The following is a 23,498-nucleotide window of genomic DNA, read 5'->3' as shown; positions in this document are numbered from 1 at the left end:
AGGGAGAGTGTTCCATCTCTTCTACTTCAGATGAATTTGTCACACTTGGCTTACGAACTGTCCCTGGATAACTTCACAAAGAGAAACGCGTGCCTGGGTATGTGCCTATGAGGTCTATGATGATGGCACTACATCAACTAAGGAAGTGCCAACACAGAGTATTATTGTAAATTCAGCATATTTAAACATGGGAAATATACACCATTACGTCAGGAATTCTCACACAGAGCCATTATGCCATCTAATCCTAATTAATCTCTTCTGTACAGGGCTCTCTACTACGCTCCACACGGTGTATCTGAGGACATGCTCGATCACCACCGCTCCTCTCCGGCTGACTCGGGTACAGCGTTTTGATGAGTTTTAGTGAGCAGTGATATATATGACAGAGACCAAACAGACAAATAAAAAGTGAAGGTTTGCCAAATGCTCGTTCTTCTTTCAGGGGTTCACAGCCCCATGCAAGCCTGGGCACCCTTGCTTCCGAGTCTCCCCAGAGAAATTATATACTGCATCTCCAAAAGATATTGGAAAGAACAGTACAGAGGATGTCCACAGAGATACTAAACCAAGTTAATCAGTGTAATTAGTGACTTTGTCCTTCTCTGGAAATTCAAAGCAACAATCAACAGATGTGGAATAGAAACTGCGCTCCAGCTATTTTAACAAAGCAACTCTGCTTTTTAAAATGGTTTAAGGCTCACATTTAATTTACTATTTAATTTTAAATGTTTCTCTTGCAGTTTGGGCAGGAGAGATTGTTCTTGCTGTGTATCTTAGTGCATGATTTTAAAGAATTATGAAAGCCAGATAAAATTGTGTTGCAGTTCATAGCAGTAAAATATAATACGGAATTGTAATTATCCCCAGACAAAGACTATAAAGTCAAGCATTTTTGAGTCAAAGTCATACCTAAAAGAATCCAAGGTGCATACAGGTAAAGCACCCAGACCTCCTTAATTTGCTACAGAGTAAAACAGTGGTGGAAAAAATATATTCAGAATTAATATATTAAAACAAATAAATTTAAATCACATACACTTCAATCTTTAAATCAATCTTATGAGTTTTACATGGCATCTTTACAGATTATGGCTGTTTGAATGCATATGTATTCATTTCCTACTTGTTATCTTCAAATTTCTTTTAAGTACAACTCTAAAAGTGAATTTCCTGGGATATAATACTTTATTTAGGGATGATTACAGGAACCTTCTAATGCTTTTGCTCACCTAATGCCCGTCTGGTATTGTCTAAAAGCTACTTTAATGTCTCCCAAGCTGCTTCTCCCTGAGATCAGGTGCTATAGCCCCCACTTCAGTGTTTCCTGAAAGCAGCTACAAAAAGAAGTACTAATGAGACTATGTAATAATTGCAGTGATCAAAGGGAGAAATGGGCAGCGCAGTGAGGGACTACATGTGATCCTCTTTTCAAGATCTGTTTGCATAATCAAAACAGTTCCTACTTACACCTCAAGATTAATTTTCTTCCTGCTTGGTCAAGCCTGAGAATAGAAATTACCCTGTGTGTGCAGAGCAGCACACAAACTCAACTGAATGTGTTAATGCAAGAATAAAAAATGCAGCCCAAGTAATATGCTTGAGATGGCACAAACAGGACTGCAGAACTAATCTCTTGTTTCTCACTGTGGTACTCAAGTCACAAACCACCCTGGACTTTCTGTTGGAGGGAACGTATATGAACCAGGAAAAAAAATAAAAAAAAATCTTTTCACTTGCCTCTTTTCTTTTCTGAAGCAGCAGCTCCAATCTTTCATTAGCTCTTTTGCCAATCATTTTGTTTCTCTCAGCTTCATACTGCCTCTGTGTATTATCCTGATGAATGCTCAGGTTTAAGGCAACATTCACAAGAGCAGTCATAAGCTTCATAGCTGCAAAGGCAGAAGACAGAATGTGACTCTTTACCTGTAGTCAGAGCTAAAAAATATTTCCTCAGCAGATCCATACTCACAGAAAACCACCACCTTGACCCTGACACAAAGCCATCTGGAAAGGCACTTCCCACCCAAGCAATACCCAGGTCACTTGGCTCATCTGAAGGTCAGAAAAGAGAGTATATCTACGCCATTTGGCTCCAGGAAATGTTCTTTGCCATCTCCTCTGGAAAATTACACAAGTTTGGAGTGCATAAGGTCAGTGAGAAGCAGGTGAACCTGCAGGATCAGTGTACACCAAGAAGCCAGTTATCACCTCCTCTCTGGCTAAATACACAGCATTGTCTCGAGGTAGAAAAGCAACTATACAAATGGAGAAGTGAAGCTACTTTTGTGGTAACTGTTTTATCTTGGTATTGCTCAAAGCTGGTAACTCCAGAAGAACCCACATGTCCTTCTTAAGTTTCTTGCTACAGTGAATCATTTCTCATTGAAATTGGCTGGCACAGAGGAAAACTGAAAAAAAAAAGACCTCAAAAAACATTCATTCAAGAATAAATCAATTTCTAAAAGTAGATTTTCAGAAACTCGATCAAGACTGAGCTCAATGGCATCATGCTGATCTCTGCTCTGCAGGACAGCAACATAATTAAGTGTGCAAAACCAAATCAAAACAAAGCTCTCAAGCTTGTTAAAACAAACACATAAATAAATAAATGGCATGTACTGTCACTGGAAAATGCTGGAGATCTTCAGCAGCTCCTATTCCTAATATAAGCACTAGATACACGTGTATCTAATGCAAGAAGCCAGTAGTGGCTTAAATAACTGAAGTTATGTGATGAAACCGTAGCATTTGCTTATCCTTGCTTGAAGTTTGTAGCTACAGAATCCATTCCAAATAATGGCAACTATTTCCTCCCCATAGCACAGGTCTTGGGTAACCTCTCTAATGTGTGCTGCTGTTCCCTGTCTTTCCAATCAAGCCTCTCACACTTTCCAAACATCTGTCCCATGCAAGGATGAACCAATCTACGTGAGGGACCAGAGCGTGTATCTCACTCCAGAATCTCTCTCCCATGAAACAATCAACCACAATCTAAGCAAAGAGCAAACCGAAATCACCTGGAATTGGAGACAGTATCAGTAGGAAAGACATGCAGTTTCCATCTCCAACAATAGACACAGATTTCCAGCAGGTTATCTGCAGCTTAAATAGTGCCCACCTTTGAATATTGGATTTATAGAGGTAAACTTACACCTGCATAATTCATTTTTTTACCATCCCATTCCTGAGTAAGGTAAAGAATGCAACAGGATGGGTTTCCCAAATAATTCAGTGACCGTGATTTGAAGGGTTTGGTTTTCAATTTTAAAATCAAACTCCAGACAAATGCGGAGTCGGTTTTTCAGTATCACTGGAAATCTGCCTATTACTTCAATTTGTAATAAGAGATCAAATTTTAAACAAATCCTGATTGAATTTGTTGGACGCTGTGTGTTACACTTAGAAATCTGAACAGAATTGTAAGAGGTTGATTGTAGAAGGACTAAATCAGTGACAAATACCGGCAGTAGAAATATTCAGATCACTACAAATGTCTCCTATAAAGGATTCAAATATTTGGCATGATCTATGAACAGTCTAGGAAGGAAAATCTTCCAAAAACCTGTATTTCAGCACATCAGATGGTTGTGTCACCTGACGTAACCAGCTTTAGACACCTGCATCCAAGCCAGCCACTCTAGTACTGCTTTGTAATTGGAGACAAATAGTTACTGCTAGAGAGGAATTAATCCATCTTCCAGGAGACATCTTATACAGGTCTGATGAAATACACACTAAAAAAGTCTATTCTATATAATGATATACCCAGTGCTTTCCCAGATGTAGGCAGGTGTGTTGAAAGGTGCAGCGTGGCTGGAGGCAGAAGACAGTGAGACCTACAACTATGGCCTAGTGCTCCCCAAACTAATGCTTCTCAAGAGTGAAGGCACAGATTTTATTTTCTGGTGGACTGAAACTCTTTGATAATTCAATTTGCTTTTATTTTATTTCAGTGGACTGAAACTCTTTGATAATTCAATTTGCTTGATGCTTATTTAGAATAAAATCCTACCATAAAATACAAAATTATGAAGACATTCTATACGAAAAATGAGCAGCTAATAATAAAATGCAAGACAGAAGCATGCCATTTTTGATTCACAGGATTTACTGGAAGCCTCTGGGTATGACAAAAATCTCTGAGACTAAGTGCTTTGGCATACTCCTTTCCAAAAAAGGAAAAAGTGCATTTTAATTACAGCTATACCATAGAATGTACTTGGATTTGATCAAGTTTTCAAGAGTTCTCACTGCTGGTCAAATTCCACCTCAAATCAAACTTAGGAGTAATTCTCAAAGTGGCTAAAGAGTAGAAATTTCTTTGAAAAAACTCCTCTCTGTGCTTGCCTACTTACCAGCTAATGTACTGGTGTGCCTGAAAGCCCGGACCTGGGAATCTGACAAACCAGTGAGAAGAGAGATCACCGTGTCCATCATGTACTCATCGTAAATGATGCTGTACTGACACTGTCGAATGAGCACTCCAATGAACTCGCAGAAGTTGGATCGAAACTTCTTCCACTGGGGCCCAGGCATGGTAAGTGGATAATCACCACTGTCCTGAAGAACAAGAAAATGAAAATATGAAGCATTAAAAGTCTCCCCAGTTAATTTCTTTTAACGCTGTTGTAGCCATCATGGTCTAAGCCCCTAAGATAAACAATATCCTTTAAGTCAACAGAGAATAACAAATAAAACCAACACATTATTCTTCAATAAACAAAGCATCTTGTTGATATGAAACCATTTTTACAAAGACTGCATTATAAGTGTTCTAGACTTGCAATATTAGGTCTTTATAGTCCAAAATATGCATCAAGACTCAATTCTTTTCCTTGTGTCCTGGGTTAGGAAGTGGGGGAAAAGGATGACAAAGGAATATTTCAAAGTATTTTAATTAAAAACCTAAAAAAGGCTTCTGCGATTGGAAGTTTGTGTCATTCTCCATCCCCACTTCAAATCTATGTCAATCAACTGGCTGCCCCTCCCCACAAATTGCTTTCCTCATGTTTACAATTGAGATCTTATCAGAAAGTAAATACTGCCCTTTTTTGATCTTATAAATGTACCCTTTTTCTAGCGGTAAAACCTGTCTTCTGATAGAATTAATGGAAATTTTACTTCAGATTCATACACCCATACAGTTCCATACACCCCATCTTTCAAAGATTATTGCAAAATTGGAGTAGGCACAGGAACACGTTTAAATTTAACTCCTCTCCAAGTCTGCTCTTACTATGCTCACTTCAAGCAATATTACATTTCAGTGAGACACATACACTCTCACCCTTCAATTAAAAAAGGTCTTTTTCCCCTTCAGTGGAAAAGACTACATTTGATCACCTGATTTGTAAACCAATTCCAGATTATCCAAAATATCAGGGCAATAATGCTCCATCCTGAATCTCTCCCAAGATAAGAAGTCAGCAGTATCATAGTTAAACCCATTTGTACATATTTATTCTGTGTTTTTGTGAAGAACAAGCACATCTGTTCTCTCAGGACTTGTCCTATTGCCCAGACAGAACCATGTAGAGCCAGAAACATAAACCTCGAGGAGATGTAATCAAATAACCTTTTGCCTAAACTTCATAAACTATATGCCCCTGCAGCAAAACCCTTATCTATCAAATTTATATAAAATAACACACATTTCAATCATACTAAAATAACAACTAAAATTGCAAAGACAAGTGCACAAATGTTAGAAAAAAGACAAAATTACAAGGCACTTTTAATGACCTGTCTCATTTGTTGCAAAGCTGAATGACATTAGCTTAATGAGCGATATTTTTACTTCCAGCTTTGAAGGTTCAATCTGAGAGGAATAGGAGCTTTGGTTTAAATAAACCAATACAGAGGATTGTAAAGCTCCTGACATAAAGTTATCTCCTAGCAGACATAAAGACATCTCCTGGCATATTCAATTGTTGCTGCGAGTCCTCAGAACTTCTGTGAATTGGACCAAAGCATTATGTAGTAGAAACCCAAACAAACGGAGTCTAAAATATATAGCAGTATCATCAGCTGTGCCTTTACCTCTGCTTATGCCTAACGCTCATCAGTGGATTTCTGTTAGGTACAATGTCTTGCCATCTAAATATAAGCCCTCCATTAGTCTCACATTTATTTAAATTTAGGACTGAAATCAAAATGTTAAAGCTTTCTCCTCAGTGTTTTCCTGACAGTAACTCCATATGAACACCCCAGACTCCTTCTCCCTGCTTCCACCTTATTTTCACAAATAATCTCCAGACTCAGACCCTGCCTGCACAGTACCTGTGGGAATTCTGCATGTGAACCTACATACATAATGTATGCTGTATATGTATACATACGTATATATATTTATTTTGCAACAGATCCTCAGAATCTCTACTGCTGTGTGTAACCGCTCACACTTGTATGATGTATTTTTAACTTACAATTACTCCATTAGTCTCACATTTATTTAAATTTAGGACTGAAATCAAAATGTTAAAGCTTTCTCCTCAGTGTTTTCCTGACAGTAACTCCATATGAACACCCCAGACTCCTTTTCTTCTCCCTGCTTCCACCTTATTTTCACAAATAACCTCCAGACTAAGACCCTGCCTGCACAGGACCTGTGGGAATTCTGCATGTGACCTACATACCTAATGTATGCTATATATGTATACATACACATATATATTTATTTTGGAACAGATCCTCAGAATCTCTACTGCTGTGTGCAACCGCTCACATTTGTATGATGGATTTTTAACTTACAATTACACATAAAACACTCCTTTTGAAAAGCCTATGAAGATTGCAGCAAGAACACCTCATCTAGCTGAAATGGGAAGAATAAACTGACAATAAAGCCACTTTATTGGATCTATAATTCTTGAATACTTATAAAAATGGGACACATCAGTGACACTGACGTGGTACTTGATGGTCCAATGGTTGGAAAACTCAAACCAAAACAAGTTTCTGTTCACCTGCTTACTCTAGCACAAGAATTATGAAGGAATTCATCTACAAAACATCTGTACTCCTAAGCCAAGCACCCAAATGGTGCAGCAGATGCACGTCCGTGGAATTCCTTGTCTCAAGCTGAACCTGCAGCAGCAATGAACTATGTTATTTCCACCGCTGAAGCCTGGACAAGTGTTCCTCCACTCATCGTGAGGAAAATCAATGCTTCAGTCCCTGCCATAAATGCAGAAATTGGGACCAACAGCCAGCCGATTACTGCGGTGCTGACAGGACAACATGGCAATCTTGAAAAAGTAAAGAAAGCAGCAAATCTGAACATCTTTAATGGAAATGGAGGTATTTTCTGGGCAGCACATTGTGCTCATGAAAGATAATGCAAGATTTGACCCTCTCACTGGCAATGGTGTCTGCTACCAACAGGTCTCCCAGGAACAGTGATTGTTGTTCTGAACCTGCAAGTGGTGGACACTACACAGAGGGCCAAAAAGCATTCTAAGATGATGCCATTTGCAATTTTACAATCTACTGAGGATCGAGAAAGATTTTGTTCGTTTCTTTCATTATGTGTTTTCTCCTGAACAGAAACATAAGCTGCTCTTGTTCTAAAAGCTTATATTTTGGCAGATCTTTTTTGTGACTGTGACAACCTGCACAGACCAATCTGAAACGTTATGACTAGCAGTACCAGCATAGGTCATATACCATATAATATGCAAGAGGTCATATAACCTTTCTAAAGTTACTATCTGATAGATGAACGCTAAATTCTAAAATGTTTTCTACTGCTTATAGAATTTTCTAGGTTGGAAGGGACCTTTAAGATCATCTAGTTTTATAGGGTATGAGCTTATTCCAGATTTCAAAATATTCACTGGGTTGTGGTCCAAGACTTAACAAATTCATGCTTTTATAGTAAAACCCACAAATTCTTTCACAAATCCATTAAAGTGATAGGGCACAAGCCAGAATGGAAACTTTCTGTTAGAACTGTAGAAGTTCTGAAAAGTTTTAGGTAATGAAGAAAGAAAGCTTATGTACGACCAACTGTAATTCTTGGAGATATTGTGCTTAAATGTACATTCATAGTGTGCATAAGGAAGAGAGGTTTTTTTTCCTTTGAGAAAAAAAACTTTGACAGTCTTTGAAAAGGGTTTTTTGAGAAATACTTCCTTCTGTCAACTCTGGGGCAATCCCCCCTTGGGCAAAACCGATGTTCTTTGGTTTCTGGACAGTGCCCTGGCCATTCTATTGTGTACAATGGGGCTAGATTAAAGACAATATCCAGTTCTGCTTTCAAATTACACTAGGAAAAATTCACTGCACTTTACTAACTTTGGTTGGGTGATGTTTTAAAAAGCAAAACTAATTCAGCCAGAATGTAGCATGAATTGATAGAATCCTTCTGTTTATCATTGTACATCTAAATTTTATTTACTGTACCCTATCCCATCTGTACACAAAGGCCCTGAGTTAATACCTGAGTACAGCTAAAGGAGCATCCACATGGCCATAGTTAAGAACATAATTAAACATTTTGTTGTTCAAGACCATGAACAAGATGGAAAGCCTGCAAAATGTAATCCTGAAAAAGAGCAGCGCTCACATTTATAGTTTCCCTGCTTAACTTTTTGAATGACAGCCTTGGCATTTAGAATCGGTCAGAAAAAGACACTGCTGTCCTGCAGAAAATTCCTGTTTCATCTGTACACAAAGGCCCTGAGTTAATACCCGAGTACAGCTAAAGGCCATAGTTAAGCCATCTGTACACAAAGGCCCTGAGTTAATACCTGAGTACAGCTAAAGGAGCATCCACATGGCCATAGTTAAGAACATAATTAAACATTTTGTTGTTCAAGACCATGAACAAGATGGAAAGCCTGCAAAATGTAATCCTGAAAAAGAGCAGCGCTCACATTTATAGTTTTCCTGCTTAACTTTTTGAATGACAGCCTTGGCATTTAGAATCGGTCAGAAAAAGACACTGCTGTCCTGCAGAAAATTCCTGTTTCAGCATTTGTTTTCACAGAATCATAGAATCGTCTAGGTTGGAAGAGACCCTTGGGATCATCGAGTCTAACCATCTACCCTTCTCCACAAAGTTCTCCCCTACACCATATCCTCCAACACCACATCTAAACGTCCCTTAAACACAGCCAGGGATGGTGACTCCACCCCCTCCCTGGGCAGCCTGTTCCAATGCCCGACCACTCTTTCTGTGAAAAACTCTTTCCTAATGTTCAGTCTAAACCTCCCCTGTTGGAGCTTGAAGCCATTCCCTCTCATTCTGTCATTAATTACCTGTGAGAAGAGACCAGAACCAACCTCTCTACAGTGTCCTTTCAAGTAGTTGTAGAGAGTGAGGAGGTCTCCCCTCAGCCTCCTCTTCCTCAAACTAAACACTCCCAGCTCCTTCAACCGCTCCTCAGACGATTTGTTTTCCAGCCCCCTCACCAGCTTCGTTGCCCTCCTCTGCACTCGCTCCAGCACCTCGATATCTCTCTTGTATTGAGGTGCCCAAAAGTGGACACAATACTCGAGGTGTGGCCTCACCAGTGCTGAGCACAGGGGCACAATCACCTCCCTACTTCTGCTGGTCACACTATTTCTAATACAAGCCAGGATGCCGTTGGCTTTCTTGACCACCTGGGCACACTGCCGGCTCATATTCAATGATATTGAATCATATCAGTTTTCTTCACTAAGAAAATTGAACATTGAGAATATTTAAGGTTTTTATACACGAAAAATCAAAGAAAATACAGTTCAAAAATCTGAAAGCTAAAAAGCATTCACCATTTTTATTTTGACAGAAGATACCCAGTCTGAATTGTAACACACTTGTTTCAAACAAAACCCTTAGATCTTTTGAAAGAGTATTTCCTTCTGTAACACTGTTCCAAAATGGTAATTTTCATGTCAAGTTACTATTTTGTTTAAATTGCCATTTCAAATGAACAAAACATTAATTTGCAGACATCAAACAGAGCAGAATGCTGCAAAAGCCTGCAGTCCTGTCTCAGGAATAGGGAATTCTTTGTTGTAAAACAGCAGTTCCAAGAGGTGAACTTCAGAATCCAGAATACCACCACCAATTTCAGGGGGATGAGAAGACTTCCTACAGTTCTTGCTGCCTCCTCTTATTAACCCCTCTAATACTCAGGATGCGGACAGACAAGGATAGTCCTAAAGCCATACAGAGATGCATGAGGGTGTACACAGATCCAATCTAGGGCTAGCATGGACCTGAGCTGGTTCTGGTGCTCAAAATTGGCCAGGCTCTTACACCACCAGATGTGAGCCTGCTTCACGTTTTTGTCTAATAGCACACAATTCACAAACTTTTCAGTACCAGTATTTCACCACCCCGAGCCTACTCAGTCCACAACCCTGACTTCTCAAGATGAGTGACTAGAACTACCTTTTCCAATTACTTTATTTCTTTTTGGTTTTCCATTATTATTCTTTCCTAAAGCTCACGCTGACTCGTTTCCTGTTGCCTGTAGTAGCCCTAACTACCACAGTTTCCCCTCATCCAACAGTTTAAACCACTGCTTTGTCTGACAATAGCATTTCTCGTACTGAGACACTGGTTTCTTGCCCATTGCATTATTTTAAAACAAAATTATATTGTAATATATTGTATAATGTTTAAAGAACTATTTGCATACTATACCTCATCAAATTCTTCTGTCATTTTCCTTATGATTTCTGCATTCTGCATGTTCCTGAACATCTCAATTCTTACAGTACCTGTAATGCAATGAAGGAAAAAAAGAAAATAACTCATTTTGTAGAAGAAATGAACACAACTCATTAACACCACTCAGCAAATATCAACATTTTGCTGCTGCTAAACTTAAAAGCTCTATAACATATACGGAAGAGCATATGATGCAATAACAACAGGAACACATTGAATAAGACTGTCTCTTGAAGAAGTGGGTAAAAAAAAATAAATCTGTAAACTGCTGTGAGGCTAGGAGTTAGTAAAGTTGTCCATCTTTTTACTCTTTATAACTGAGCAAGTGTGATGTAGAAGTGATAGAAATGTAGGACTCACGCCATGTCTGCAGTTACCAAGTGTTTTTAATTTGGTGTGCAAAATAAAACGAAGGCCACCTTTCAGTTCCACAGCCACCACTAGAAATTCTCCACGTTTTACGCTGGGTGCCCTGGATTACAGACACACCATGATCTCTGCGCGGAGCCACAGGAGGGGTTTTCAAACTGCTCAGCTCAGGACCAGCAGAGTTTACTGGCCTGGGCACGGCGCTGTGGGGATGGAGCTACAGCACTTGCAGATGAGAGCACCTGCACCACGCTGTGCTACTACCAGCATGTTTTGCCAAAAACCAAAGGCTCCAAAGGGCTCCATCAAGGTGTGAGCCAGCTCAGGACCAACACCAGCAATTACACCTACGTTCTTCCTTCATCTGGATTATGCCAATCCCCCGTTACCTGAACAGCGAAGCTGATAGGATTAACTTTTCATTGTAAATTGAACACAGCTACCAAAAGTGAAAACATAACCACACAATAGCAATAAATGAAAATTTTTTTGATGTGGTCTTAAGTTCAATCACTATAAATGAACAAAATATTTTTATATATTATTGCCTTTCCAACTCAACATTGTCTAAATATCCAACCACAAAACACAAGTCAACACAGAGAACATTTTTTTCTTGCTCCTGCATGATCTTCTTTTTGGCACTTTACAATCTTCTTTTGTTAACGGAGGAAATGCAGAAAACTTAAGCAAATCACAGTGATACAAACCCCGTGCCAATATCATTAACATGACAAAGATTAAGTCTCTCTGCTTTTCCAAAAAGTTCAATTGGATTAACGATCCACTGCACGGCTCCAAAAACTGAAACCACCACACACAGGAGAAGCTTACAGCTAATAGTATTAGTCCTTGTACAAAGGAAAAATAAAGATAAGTTAAGCATACTAAGTATTATGGGCATGTTTTAATTCTGATAGTTTATTCCTTGAAAATCAAGCATTAGGAACACACACATTTCAAAATATGCAAGCATAGTTCCAGCACATCGATCCTAAGTATCTTAGTCGGGGTACCATTTTACAATACCAACTTAAATATCGATTTCTTGAACTGATGGTGCTCCTTCATAAAATAATACTTATTTATTATCCATTTCACACCGAGTAACACTGTCAACCTCAGTTCTAACAATGGTGATTTAAGTTTGTGCATGGTAATTTCCACATTTTTAATAAACAGTTTGCAATGCAATGTATTAATATAAAACCCAAGAGAATACTACCATATGACAGCTGATGACCCATTTTATCATCTTTGAAATAATCTCTAAATGCAGCTATATTTTAATGTTTTGCCCAATATTGAAAGTTCTGTTTTGAACAAGTGAAACAGTCTCAGTGCATCTCAGTGCATTGCACAGTGGGCAGCTATTCTTAGAAATCCACCTCAGCTGCATTGATACCTCTTTCTCTCACCGTATGCTGTCGTCTGTATTTCTTCTCATTGGTAAAATAACCCTCATTGAATAAGTAACCTATTGACCTTTGTTATTTTTTTTTTATAGCTCTAATTTTATTGAGATCTAGTTATGAATTTTGTTAATAACCTTAAATGGCTCCCGTATAATACATGACCATGTTACTTTATCATCAGAAAACGTAAAAATACCTTAACTAAAATTCTTTGCTAATGCACTTTACTCAATTCAAATCTCCCTTCAACTTTGCATAATTCTGTTCAGGGTCTCTACATCTTTTGTCCCTGAGGATATGGAATAAAATTTTACTGTGGTCACTATTACTTAGTAGCTCACATATTGTTATTTCTTACATGACCTGTGCATGTTACTTCACAGTCAAGTCAAGTATAATTTTTTATAGGATCAAAGAATGGTTTGGATTGGAAGGGATATTAAAGATCATCCAGTTCCCACCCCCTGCCCTGGGCAGGGACACCTCCCACCAGACCAGGTTGCTCAAAGCCCCATCCAGTCTGATCTTGAACACCACCTGAGCAAAACACAATCCTGTCTGTTTTCCTGGAAAACTGATTTAACATTCCATAAATACGCTACAGAAACTCTGCTCACACCACATTTTGCGGTGTCATCACAACATTTCAATACTACAGTGGTCAATGTTGTTCAAATTTGTAGTTTTTATGATTAGTAAAAAGTTAAACTCCCCCATTTTAAACCAAATCCTTAAAATAGAACAGATTTTCTATCTGTTCCACTTCAGTACTGAAGTTCTCCGTTCAATCGTATTCACACCCACTGTGTTTTAAAAAGTCTTCTTGCTGACATTTCCTTAATGTCAAAATACCAGTTCAACTTTCAGCTAAAGAAAGAGATCAACCTAATTTGTCAATAATTAATCATGTCACCCAACCTGGCTTTTAAAAGTGAAAATTAAAAAACCTATACAGAGGACTCAATATTATTTCAACTAGAGAAGAGAAAGATTAAAAGGGCCTGTACAAAATTGGATGAATACACTTTTAGAAAACAACAAAAAAAGCTGTGTATAAAACAAGATATAACATTTCCAGGAGACACAACATACCACAGACCCAGTGGCTTCAAAACATATTTATATTGAGAAGACTAACCCATTATAATAGTAAGCCCTGCAAAACAGAAGTAACAGCAAAAATCTCCAAGAGCTTTGTAAATTGGATAATCTCTCAAGTTTGAACAACAAGCAATATTTAATGCTGGGAGTTGAAGAGGGACATCCTCTTTGGACACAGGTTGTCCCATGACTACTTACCTCCTCTGAAGCATCAACCACTGCTGGAAATCAGGGAACATCATCACACCAAATACTACACTCAGATGGCCTCCTGCATAAGGCCATTCTGGTATTTCTGTACGAAAGGGAACTTTATAGGAGCAGGACCAAGGCCACTGCATATGTGGTGCTCCAGCCACAAGAGCCCACAGCCATTCACATCCTACTAATGAAAACAAACTACTCACTAGCAAATTGACTCTTGAAATCTAAACTCCTGACAGTTGGTAATAAATTATATACACCGCAATATACTAACTACACTATATAGTCAGCTTTAATCTCTGGTACCTTTATTCACAGAAGCCACACAGCCAATTTTATCCCTTCTCTTTGGGACCACCTGCCCAGACTGAGTAAGCTGCAAGAGAAGTGGTGGGAAAATTGCAGCTCAAGACTAAAGTCAATGGATATAAAGTAAACCCCACAGTCTCCTCCCAAAGGAAGATTAATCTTGGGACCTTAAATCCATGGTGACTGATTAGTATCTCTCAGGCACACAAATTGGAAAAACAGTAACCAGAAGAAAGATTTATAAAGGCATCAAGATGAAGAGACTGGAAGATTTGCACTGGAAAGTGTCATATATGAAAAAGGCAACGTACTCTTTTGCATTAGCTGAAGGTCGATAGTTGGGATCAGAGCACTGGGAAGTAATTTTGACTGTTGAAATTGTCAAGCGAGGGCAAGTTTAATAAAGATCTTGCAAGGATGGATGATGATTACAGAATTGCTGGATTGGCAATATTTCTTTCCCTTGATATCATTCAATGAGCATTTCCTATACCCTTCTCCCCTCTTACCATTTAGATCATAAGAAATAATCCCCTTCTACAATGTCTGAAAGTGCAGTTTTTATTCGTCTCAGGAGTGTTAGTGACAAATCTCCGTATGAAAGATGATAAACAAAGACTGAAGTTAAACCATAAAAAGCACATTATTTCTCCCTGCTCAACTTGGGTCATGGTACACTGCTGTAACACTTCATTTACTGTTCCCAGAAGAGAGCTGCCTGAAACTAACCAGAAATTACTCACGCCAGTAAAAAAAAGTTTATTTTCTGTGGCTTGCTCACTATGGCATAGGAACAGTGAAGTACAACTTACTTTATTGGAATCAATAGGCATTAATCATTAATCTAAATAGAAGCAGTATTGGAAGAGCTAAAGCACATCCAAATAGACATTGAGACTCCTAAATCCCATCAAGGCTCCTAACTTTCTAATCATTTCTGTGCTTGAAAACTGAAACACTTTACTGAAAACAGAAGTCAGGATTCTAGAAAAAAGTTAGCCTAAATACTGAGGTGAATTTCAGCTTTTACAGCACGTGCAGGAATAGAAGACTCTTTTATTGACTTATTCCCCAATTCTTCCCCTTGCATGGACTCTATATTGCCCAACTTCTGCCCCCAATGAAGCCAGTACCTTCCTAAAAGACACAGCCCTAATTCACCCTTAGAACAGCTCTAGACCCTGAAACCTTCGTGAATGAATCAGCAGGAATCCCAAGGGACACAGCCCTAATTCACCCTTAGAACAGCTCCAGACCCTGAAACCTTAGTGAATGAATCAGCAGGAATCCCAAAGGAAAGAAAAAAAAAAAATAAGAGTAAAGCCTCATGCAATTAAAAACTTATCAAACAGAGAATCACAGGCAACTGTTAAAAAGAATTCTAATGGTTCATCTGAGTCTGCCCTCCTACAACAAAATCAAAACCAAGTATGTGTCACCTCCCAAAATATGTCTGAATGCGTTCTCTGGAATCTCCCTGCCATGTCACCTCCTTCCCATTCCCCTGACACACAGTATTCATCAGAAAAGCATATTCTCTTGCTGCAGTCCAATTTCTTACTTGACCTTTGGCTTATTAATTTACGTATCATTTTGTTACCTTTAATTTTGTTTTACTTATTTCATGCATTGCTCTGATTTCATCCCACATGCTTCTGCAATTCTTGAATATTTAATTCTTTAGTTTTTCACATTCCATTTTGATTTTCAGGCCATTGAATAGCCTATTGTTTAATTATGTTCTCTTGCTATAATTCCCATTCCTCCTTTGCATTAGATTATTTTGCACTTGAGTCTTGAATATAATTTTCTGGATAGGAAGCTCTTCATTTTTTTCCCCTCAGTCATGTTTCCCACACAGACCCATGTTATTTATTTTTTCAGTACACTTTCTTCCTCTTTTGAAGACCATTATTGTTGCTTTGCCCTTCACTTTAATCTCACACAACTAGAAATTATTATTATTATTGTAATGATTAAGCTCATTTAAGTTACCATCCCAATAACAAGAATAGCCTCTAGAGAAGAGTGTTTGCCATTTGTGTTCTCCAATCTTCTGTATCAAAAACTGTCACTGCCACATTCTAAGAATTTACTGGACAATCCTTAACTTGCTCTATTCTGCTCCTTGATGACACCTTGCTAGTTTATGTCCCTTCATCTCACAACCTACTCTATACATCACACAACTTGACATACTGATTAAAAAACAACAATGAAGCTTTGGTATCTGGCTGCCTTGTTTTGATGGTTCATAGTAGACATCTATAGCAGAAACTCCCAGCTTCTCTCCCCTTCTCTCACTGCACAGATATTTTCTAGAAAGCTATTCTAGATTTCAGAACAAATGTAAATGCTGCACAGGAGAAGGATTTAGTGGCAAGCTCCTTTTCCTGAATTTTCAGATCTTAATTTTGCTAAAAATCCTTCCGATAATTTTTTTTTAATTTGATAAAAACTAGAAAAGCCGGACAAATCTCCGTATGAAAGATGATAAACAAAGACTGAAGTTAAACCATAAAAAGCACATTATTTCTCCCTGCTCAACTTGGGTCATGGTACACTGCTGTAACACTTCATTTACTGTTCCCAGAAGAGAGCTGCCTGAAACTAACCAGAAATTACTCACGCCAGTAAAAAAAAGTTTATTTTCTGTGGCTTGCTCACTATGGCATAGGAACAGTGAAGTACAACTTACTTTATTGGAATCAATAGGCATTAATCATTAATCTAAATAGAAGCAGTATTGGAAGAGCTAAAGCACATCCAAATAGACATTGAGACTCCTAAATCCCATCAAGGCTCCTAACTTTCTAATCATTTCTGTGCTTGAAAACTGAAACACTTTACTGAAAACAGAAGTCAGGATTCTAGAAAAAAGTTAGCCTAAATACTGAGGTGAATTTCAGCTTTTACAGCACGTGCAGGAATAGAAGACTCTTTTATTGACTTATTCCCCAATTCTTCCCCTCGCAGGGACTCTATATTGCCCAACTTCTGCCCCCAATGAAGCCAGTACCTTCCTAAAAGACACAGCCCTAATTCACCCTTAGAACAGCTCCAGACCCTGAAACCTTAGTGAATGAATCAGCAGGAATCCCAAAGGAAAGAAAAAAAAAAAATAAGAGTAAAGCCTCATGCAATTAAAAACTTATCAAACAGAGAATCACAGGCAACTGTTAAAAAGAATTCTAATGGTTCATCTGAGTCTGCCCTCCTACAACAAAATCAAAACCAAGTATGTGTCACCTCCCAAAATATGTCTGAATGCGTTCTCTGGAATCTCCCTGCCATGTCACCTCCTTCCCATTCCCCTGACACACAGTATTTATCAGAAAAGCATATTCTCTTGCTGCAGTCCAATTTCTTACTTGACCTTTGGCTTATTAATTTACGTATCATTTTGTTACCTTTAATTTTGTTTTACTTATTTCATGCATTGCTCTGATTTCATCCCACATGCTTCTGCAATTCTTGAATATTTAATTCTTTAGTTTTTCACATTCCATTTTGATTTTCAGGCCATTGAATAGCCTATTGTTTAATTATGTTCTCTTGCTATAATTCCCATTCCTCCTTTGCATTAGATTATTTTGCACTTGAGTCTTGAATATAATTTTCTGGACAGGAAGCTCTTCATTTTTTTCCCCTCAGTCATGTTTCCCACACAGACCCATGTTATTTATTTTTTCAGTACACTTTCTTCCTCTTTTGAAGACCATTATTGTTGCTTTGCCCTTCACTTTAATCTCACACAACTAGAAATTATTATTATTATTGTAATGATTAAGCTCATTTAAGCTCCCAATAACAAGAATAGCCTCTAGAGAAGAGTGTTTGCCATTTGTGTTCTCCAATCTTCTGTATCAAAAACTGTCACTGCCACATTCTAAGAATTTACTGGACAATCCTTAACTTGCTATATTCTGCTCCTTGATGACACCTTGCTAGTTTATGTCCCTTCATCTCACAACCTACTCTATACATCACACAACTTGACATACTGATTAAAAAACAACAATGAAGCTTTGGTATCTGGCTGCCTTGTTTTGATGGTTCATAGTAGACATCTATAGCAGAAACTCCCAGCTTCTCTCCCCTTCTCTCACTGCACAGACATTTTCTAGAAAGCTATTCTAGATTTCAGAACAAATGTAAATGCTGCACAGGAGAAGGATTTAGTGGCAAGCTCCTTTTCCTGAATTTTCAGATCTTAATTTTGCTAAAAATCCTTCCAATAATTTTTTTTTAAATTCTATAAAAACTAGAAAAGCCACTGCAGAGAATGGTGTCAACCCCACTGGGAGTCTCAAGCAATGTGAGAAACACACAAACAGAACAGATTTCCACCAGACAGCAGAGAAAATGACAAATAAAGTAATTCGTTTCTTGTTATCGTGAAGGGATGCTTGAGGGTTGCGACATGTTTCTCTATTGCAACGCGACGTTAAAGCCGAGAAAACATGCCACGAAATCTAGGTTCTGCAATGGAAGAAACTTTGGTCATTACAGTCCTTTCATCGTTCTTATGACCCTTTTGTGCTCTCTCCTCCCAATGCCTGACTGCCACCTACAGTTCCTACTCTGTGCTCATTACATGTCCAACGATGGCATGTACATATAACATACACAGTCATTAACTGAGACAGAAAGAGCCACATTCAAAGGGACCACTACTAAACCAGTCTGGATTTTACCTGCTCCATAATACAAGGACCAGGAATCTGTTACTGTTCTGGTTTACAGAACTCAAACACAAGCAAGAAAACGCTTCTTTCTTATTGTCATTTGAAAAACTAGCTGAACTGTTTCTGCCAAACTTTCACAACCAAATTCAGCCTAAAAGAAGACGTCTTGCCCAATAGGGAAGCTTCAATATAATCTTTTAAAGCTTACTAAAATGGAAACTGACTTAAAACAATCACTAATGTTAATAGTGCCAATAGCTATAATGAGTATCAATAAAGGTTGTCAAAAAGTCAGTAAAGTTGGGAGGACTTATTGTTTTGACGATCATAGGGCTCACCACACAAACCACTAGAATTTTAGTATCAAAGCCTTGTTATTTCTGATACCCAAATTCAAGGTTAATTGTTTCATTTTTAGAGTGAGCAATTCTATATTACACTTAGAAGTTCAAAGTTCTGAATGATACTAAGAAGTTGATAACTTTATGCGTATAACAAGTGTTTCATATGATTCAAACTGTTCACCTCTTTTGAAAAACAAAATGTTATTTGATTCCGAAAATAACAGTGAAGGTAACTACTCCCTCATTAGATACAGGAAGAAATACACTGAGGACTGTCAGAAATTTTTACAAAGGGGACAATGATTTTTGTCAACGACAATTCAGTTATTTCCCCTTTTTGCAAGAAATAAGTACACATTCTTACAGTAAAAAGTGACAGAAACTTTATGTCTACATAAAGAAACCAAAAGCTATGAAAATCCTAAACTCCAATTATATGTGAAAATTTGCTACTTGCTTAAACTATCTTGAGTCTCAAAAGAATAAAAAAAAGGGAAAAATAAGGAATCCAGGAGTGACTCAAAAAACTACATACCATTAAATCTGACTGCGGTGCCAGGCTGCAAGGTGATGTACTACAGACCTGGTGGTCCTACTCAAGCATTGATGTTATTTTGGTGAAGTAATGCTTCACAAACCCTTTGAAGCTCCACAAGGCATCAATAAGCAGCTGAAAGTCATACATTTATGCAACACATTCATTTTTCCAAATCCTGTAATGATCTCCTTCATTTTGGTTCTTAAAGAAGTTGATATGCAATAAGAAAGAATTTCAATTTCAGTTTAAAAGAAAGTAAAGAAAAAATGGTCAGTTTTCAGAATGAACCCCTCAGTAAATCATTCTAAGCCTCAATATTGATTGAAATGTGCTAAATAGCAGATAGAAATGCTTTGAAAGAAAAAATGATAATGGAGCAGAGAAAGTTTGCTGGTGACAGAATTGTTTAGAACAGCTAGAATTAAAGCTGACAGACAACGCTGCCAAAGTGGTTTTTTTTTCCCTTTGTTTCTAATACACATACAAATAAATTTGTCCTTCATTTCTAATTTTTAACTTCACCTCTCAGAGTACTGCCAAGCAAAGAGGTTGTATTTTCAAATTATTCACAATGATAGTACCAGTAACTAAAGGGACTACAGGAAAGCTGGGGAGGGACTCTTGATCAGGGAGTGGATCAATAGGATGAGGGGTAATGGTTTTAAACTAAAAGAGGGGGCATATCAGATTAGATATCAGGAAGAAATCCTTTACTGTTTGTTGGCCAAGGAAGTGGTGGCTGCCCCATCCTTGGAGGTGTTCAAGACCAGGCTGGATGGGGCTTTGAGCAACCTGGTCTGGTGGAAGGTGTCCCTGCCCAGGGCAGGGGGTTGGAGCTGGATGATACTGAAAGTCTCTTCCAACTGAAACCATTCTATGATTATATGATGCAGACATCAGGAGCAAAACCTTAGTTAACTACAGCTTATCACTGCCTTTGGCTGCACGCTGCCAGAAGGTACTCAAATCCAGCCATATAAACATAGGCAGTTTGGAGGTAGGTCTGAAGGTTAAGTGTCAGACACAACAATACAACTATTTGAAACAAATCCATTTAGGTATATTTACTCTTTCAGAGTGCTTTTATCAAAGACTGTTTTCACATCTAGGTGCACCCATCACCTGTGCTGTTGCACCACATGAGCTTCCCTGGGTAAGGAGAGAGGCCCCGTGCAGGCCTAAGCTCTTCCCCCATCTTGGACGGGGACCCTATCTGTGTGTATAAATAAATACCTGATGGGAGGGTGCAAAGATGAGGGAGCCAGATGCTTCTCAGTGGTGCCCAGCAAAAAGAATAGCCAGACAATCCAAACATGAGCACACAAATAGAGTATAACTGTGTAAGCATTTCTGTAGCCAAGGAGAGTCACAATACTGCCCTTGCCAATGAGAGGCCACAGGAGCAGTAACTGTGCCCATGTCCCTCATGCACAGCCCTGGTCCTGGGCTGTTAGGCCAGTTATTGGCACGTGATGAGTACCTGCTGTGGAAACTGAAGCTTGGTACCAAGTATCTCCTAAAATCATAGAATTGTCTAGGTTGGAAGGGACTTTTAAGATCATCTAGTCCAACTATCAACCTAACTCTGATAAAAACCATTACTAAACCATGTCTCTAAGCATTATGTCAACCCGGCTTTTAAATACCTCCAGGGATGGTGCCTCAACCACTTCCCTGGGCAGCCCATTCCAAGGCTTAATAACCCCTTCTGTGTAAACATTTTTCCTAATATCCAATCCGAACCTCCCCTGGCGCAACTTGAGGCCATTTCCTCTTGTCCTAATTGTCCTTGTTACAATGCACAGTTCAGGAGTGGGATAATGTAATAGCAAAGGCCTTGGAAATATGCAATCTGCCTGATAAACTGATTCCAGCTGACAACAACTGCTTTGTACCAGTACTTTATACTTAAAATCTACCAATACACTCTCTTTGTGCTTTCTACAGTATTTCACAGCAATTACAATAAATCCTAGAGCAGTTTCAAAAATAGTGGATCTCTGTTCCACCATACTGGAAGAGGCTTCATATACTACAGATTTTTTATTATGCGTACTTCTGGATAGCTAAAAAGGCTTAATCCACTAATTTTGAAGGTAATAAATAGATAATTATTATTTTTAAACAGATTATTTATTCCCGTTCCGTTTCCTATGATTTCTATCAAATGTTTGTCCATGCAAGGACAGGCTCACAGCTATTTATTTTCCTTAGAAGTGTAGAAACGTAGAAAAATTTCAGCTGGCAGGATTCCTAACTGTCAGCTACTCCAAACCTTTCCCAAAGCATGGCCAACTAAATCAGGCTGCCCGGGTAAGTTCCAAGTATGGGCCAGGATGGTGATCCCACAGCCTCCCCAGGCCCTTACGCCTCCAGTGCTTGATCATCTCCTGGTAAAAAATGATTTCCCTTATGTCAAACTGGAATTTCATATCTATTAACTGTCACCCTATTACTACATATTTGCACAAAGAGTCTGGTTTTACCTTCTCTATAGTCTCTCACTCTTTGAAGAAAGCAGCTAAGATCTCCCTTTGGCCTTCGACTCCACTTAAGGCCTTCTGGAAATCCAGGCAGACTCTTTTAACCACATCACATTTATACACAGTTTCTGCTTCTAAGAACTTCAAGCTCTCTTTCACCCACCGAGGACATTCACTACAGAAGTCCGTCCTTCCTTCTACTTTCTATAAATTTGTTTGTCCCACCTACATGTTCACGCTGACAGGACAGCTCAGCAGTGACCCACAAACGTACTGTAAACTTTCAGCACCCCTTCATACATGCTTTTGCCAACAGATATTTTCTTTATCAGAGAAACAAAATGTCTTGTTAGCCAATCATAGAATCACAAAATTGTCTAGGCTGGAAGGGACCTTTAAGATCATCTAGTCCAACCATCAGCCTAACTCTGACAAAAAAACCCATCACTAAAACATGTCTCTAAGCACTATGTCAACCCGGCTTTTAAGTACCTCCAGGGATGGTGCCTCAACCACTTCCCTGGGCAGGCCGTTCCAAGGCTTAATAACCCTTTCAGCGTAAAAATTTTTCCTGCTCTCCAATCTGAACCTCCCCTGGTGCAACTTGAGGCCGTTTCCCCTTCTCCTAAAATGTCTACATTCCTCCTGAGACATAGAACAAAACTCCATAAAACATGGTTACCTCCACTTACCAGGAAGTTAGGAGGCAAAAGGGAGTCACAGGAGGATTATAGAGCCAGGATTATACAACCTTCTTCCCCTCAGCTTTTCTGCTTCCCCTTTCCTCAGTCCTCCATTACTCTCACTTTAGCCCTATTTCTCAGTCCCTCTCAGAAGTGAGAAAGAAGGGAAGACAGAACAGACGATACTAGAAGTAGTATCTCATGAAAAAGAAAACAAAGCACTAACAGAAAATGAGAGAAAGAGCCCTTCTTCCCTCAGAGCGACAGGCCAGGCCTTTCTGTGGGGGCACCAAAGGCCTGACAGAACTTGGGAGGCCACAGCCATGAGTTCCCCTGCAGCCGGAGATGGACACCACGCTCTGTCCCTCGAGACAACCCACCTCGCCTTATTTACCTCGAGGAAGCTACTGTTAACGGCACAACATCTTTTCAAACACTTGGTACAGGCCCATTACAATTTGACTTAAACCGTTTGCTGCTGTGACACGTGGAAAATGCGTTTCAGTCAAGCAGACGCTTGTTAAGCACTGCAAACAGAGCTGAGGCAGGAAGCCAAATAACTTAAATCGCTGGTCTGAGGAAAACTTCAGAAAATGAAACTGGAGATAGAGAAGTGTCTTTGAAACAACTTTTATCTAAAACATTTGATTTCCCTCCTTAAAGGAAAGCCACCACCTACCTGGAAAGTTTCTATGCTT

At 38.8% G+C, this 23,498-nt stretch overlaps 1 protein-coding gene across 1 annotated transcript in view; it reads right to left on the bottom strand.

Annotated features, from left to right (window-relative positions):
* Positions 1–23,498, bottom strand: part of STAG1 (stromal antigen 1) — a 165,949-nt gene that overhangs the window by 88,739 nt on the left and 53,712 nt on the right. Inside the window, exons 5-7 of the mRNA XM_014944245.1 lie at positions 10,640–10,716; positions 4,359–4,563; positions 1,741–1,892 (exon numbers count right to left, since the gene is read on the bottom strand). Coding sequence (XP_014799731.1) covers positions 1,741–1,892; positions 4,359–4,563; positions 10,640–10,716 — 434 coding nt within the window. The remainder of the gene's footprint in view (positions 1–1,740; positions 1,893–4,358; positions 4,564–10,639; positions 10,717–23,498) is intronic.

This window comes from Calidris pugnax, unplaced genomic scaffold (assembly GCF_001431845.1).
Source record: "Calidris pugnax isolate Ruff unplaced genomic scaffold, ASM143184v1 scaffold143, whole genome shotgun sequence".
Taxonomy (NCBI): domain Eukaryota; kingdom Metazoa; phylum Chordata; class Aves; order Charadriiformes; family Scolopacidae; genus Calidris; species Calidris pugnax.
The sequence above is the reverse complement of the archived record's forward strand: the minus strand, read 5'-3'. Positions and strand labels throughout refer to the sequence as shown.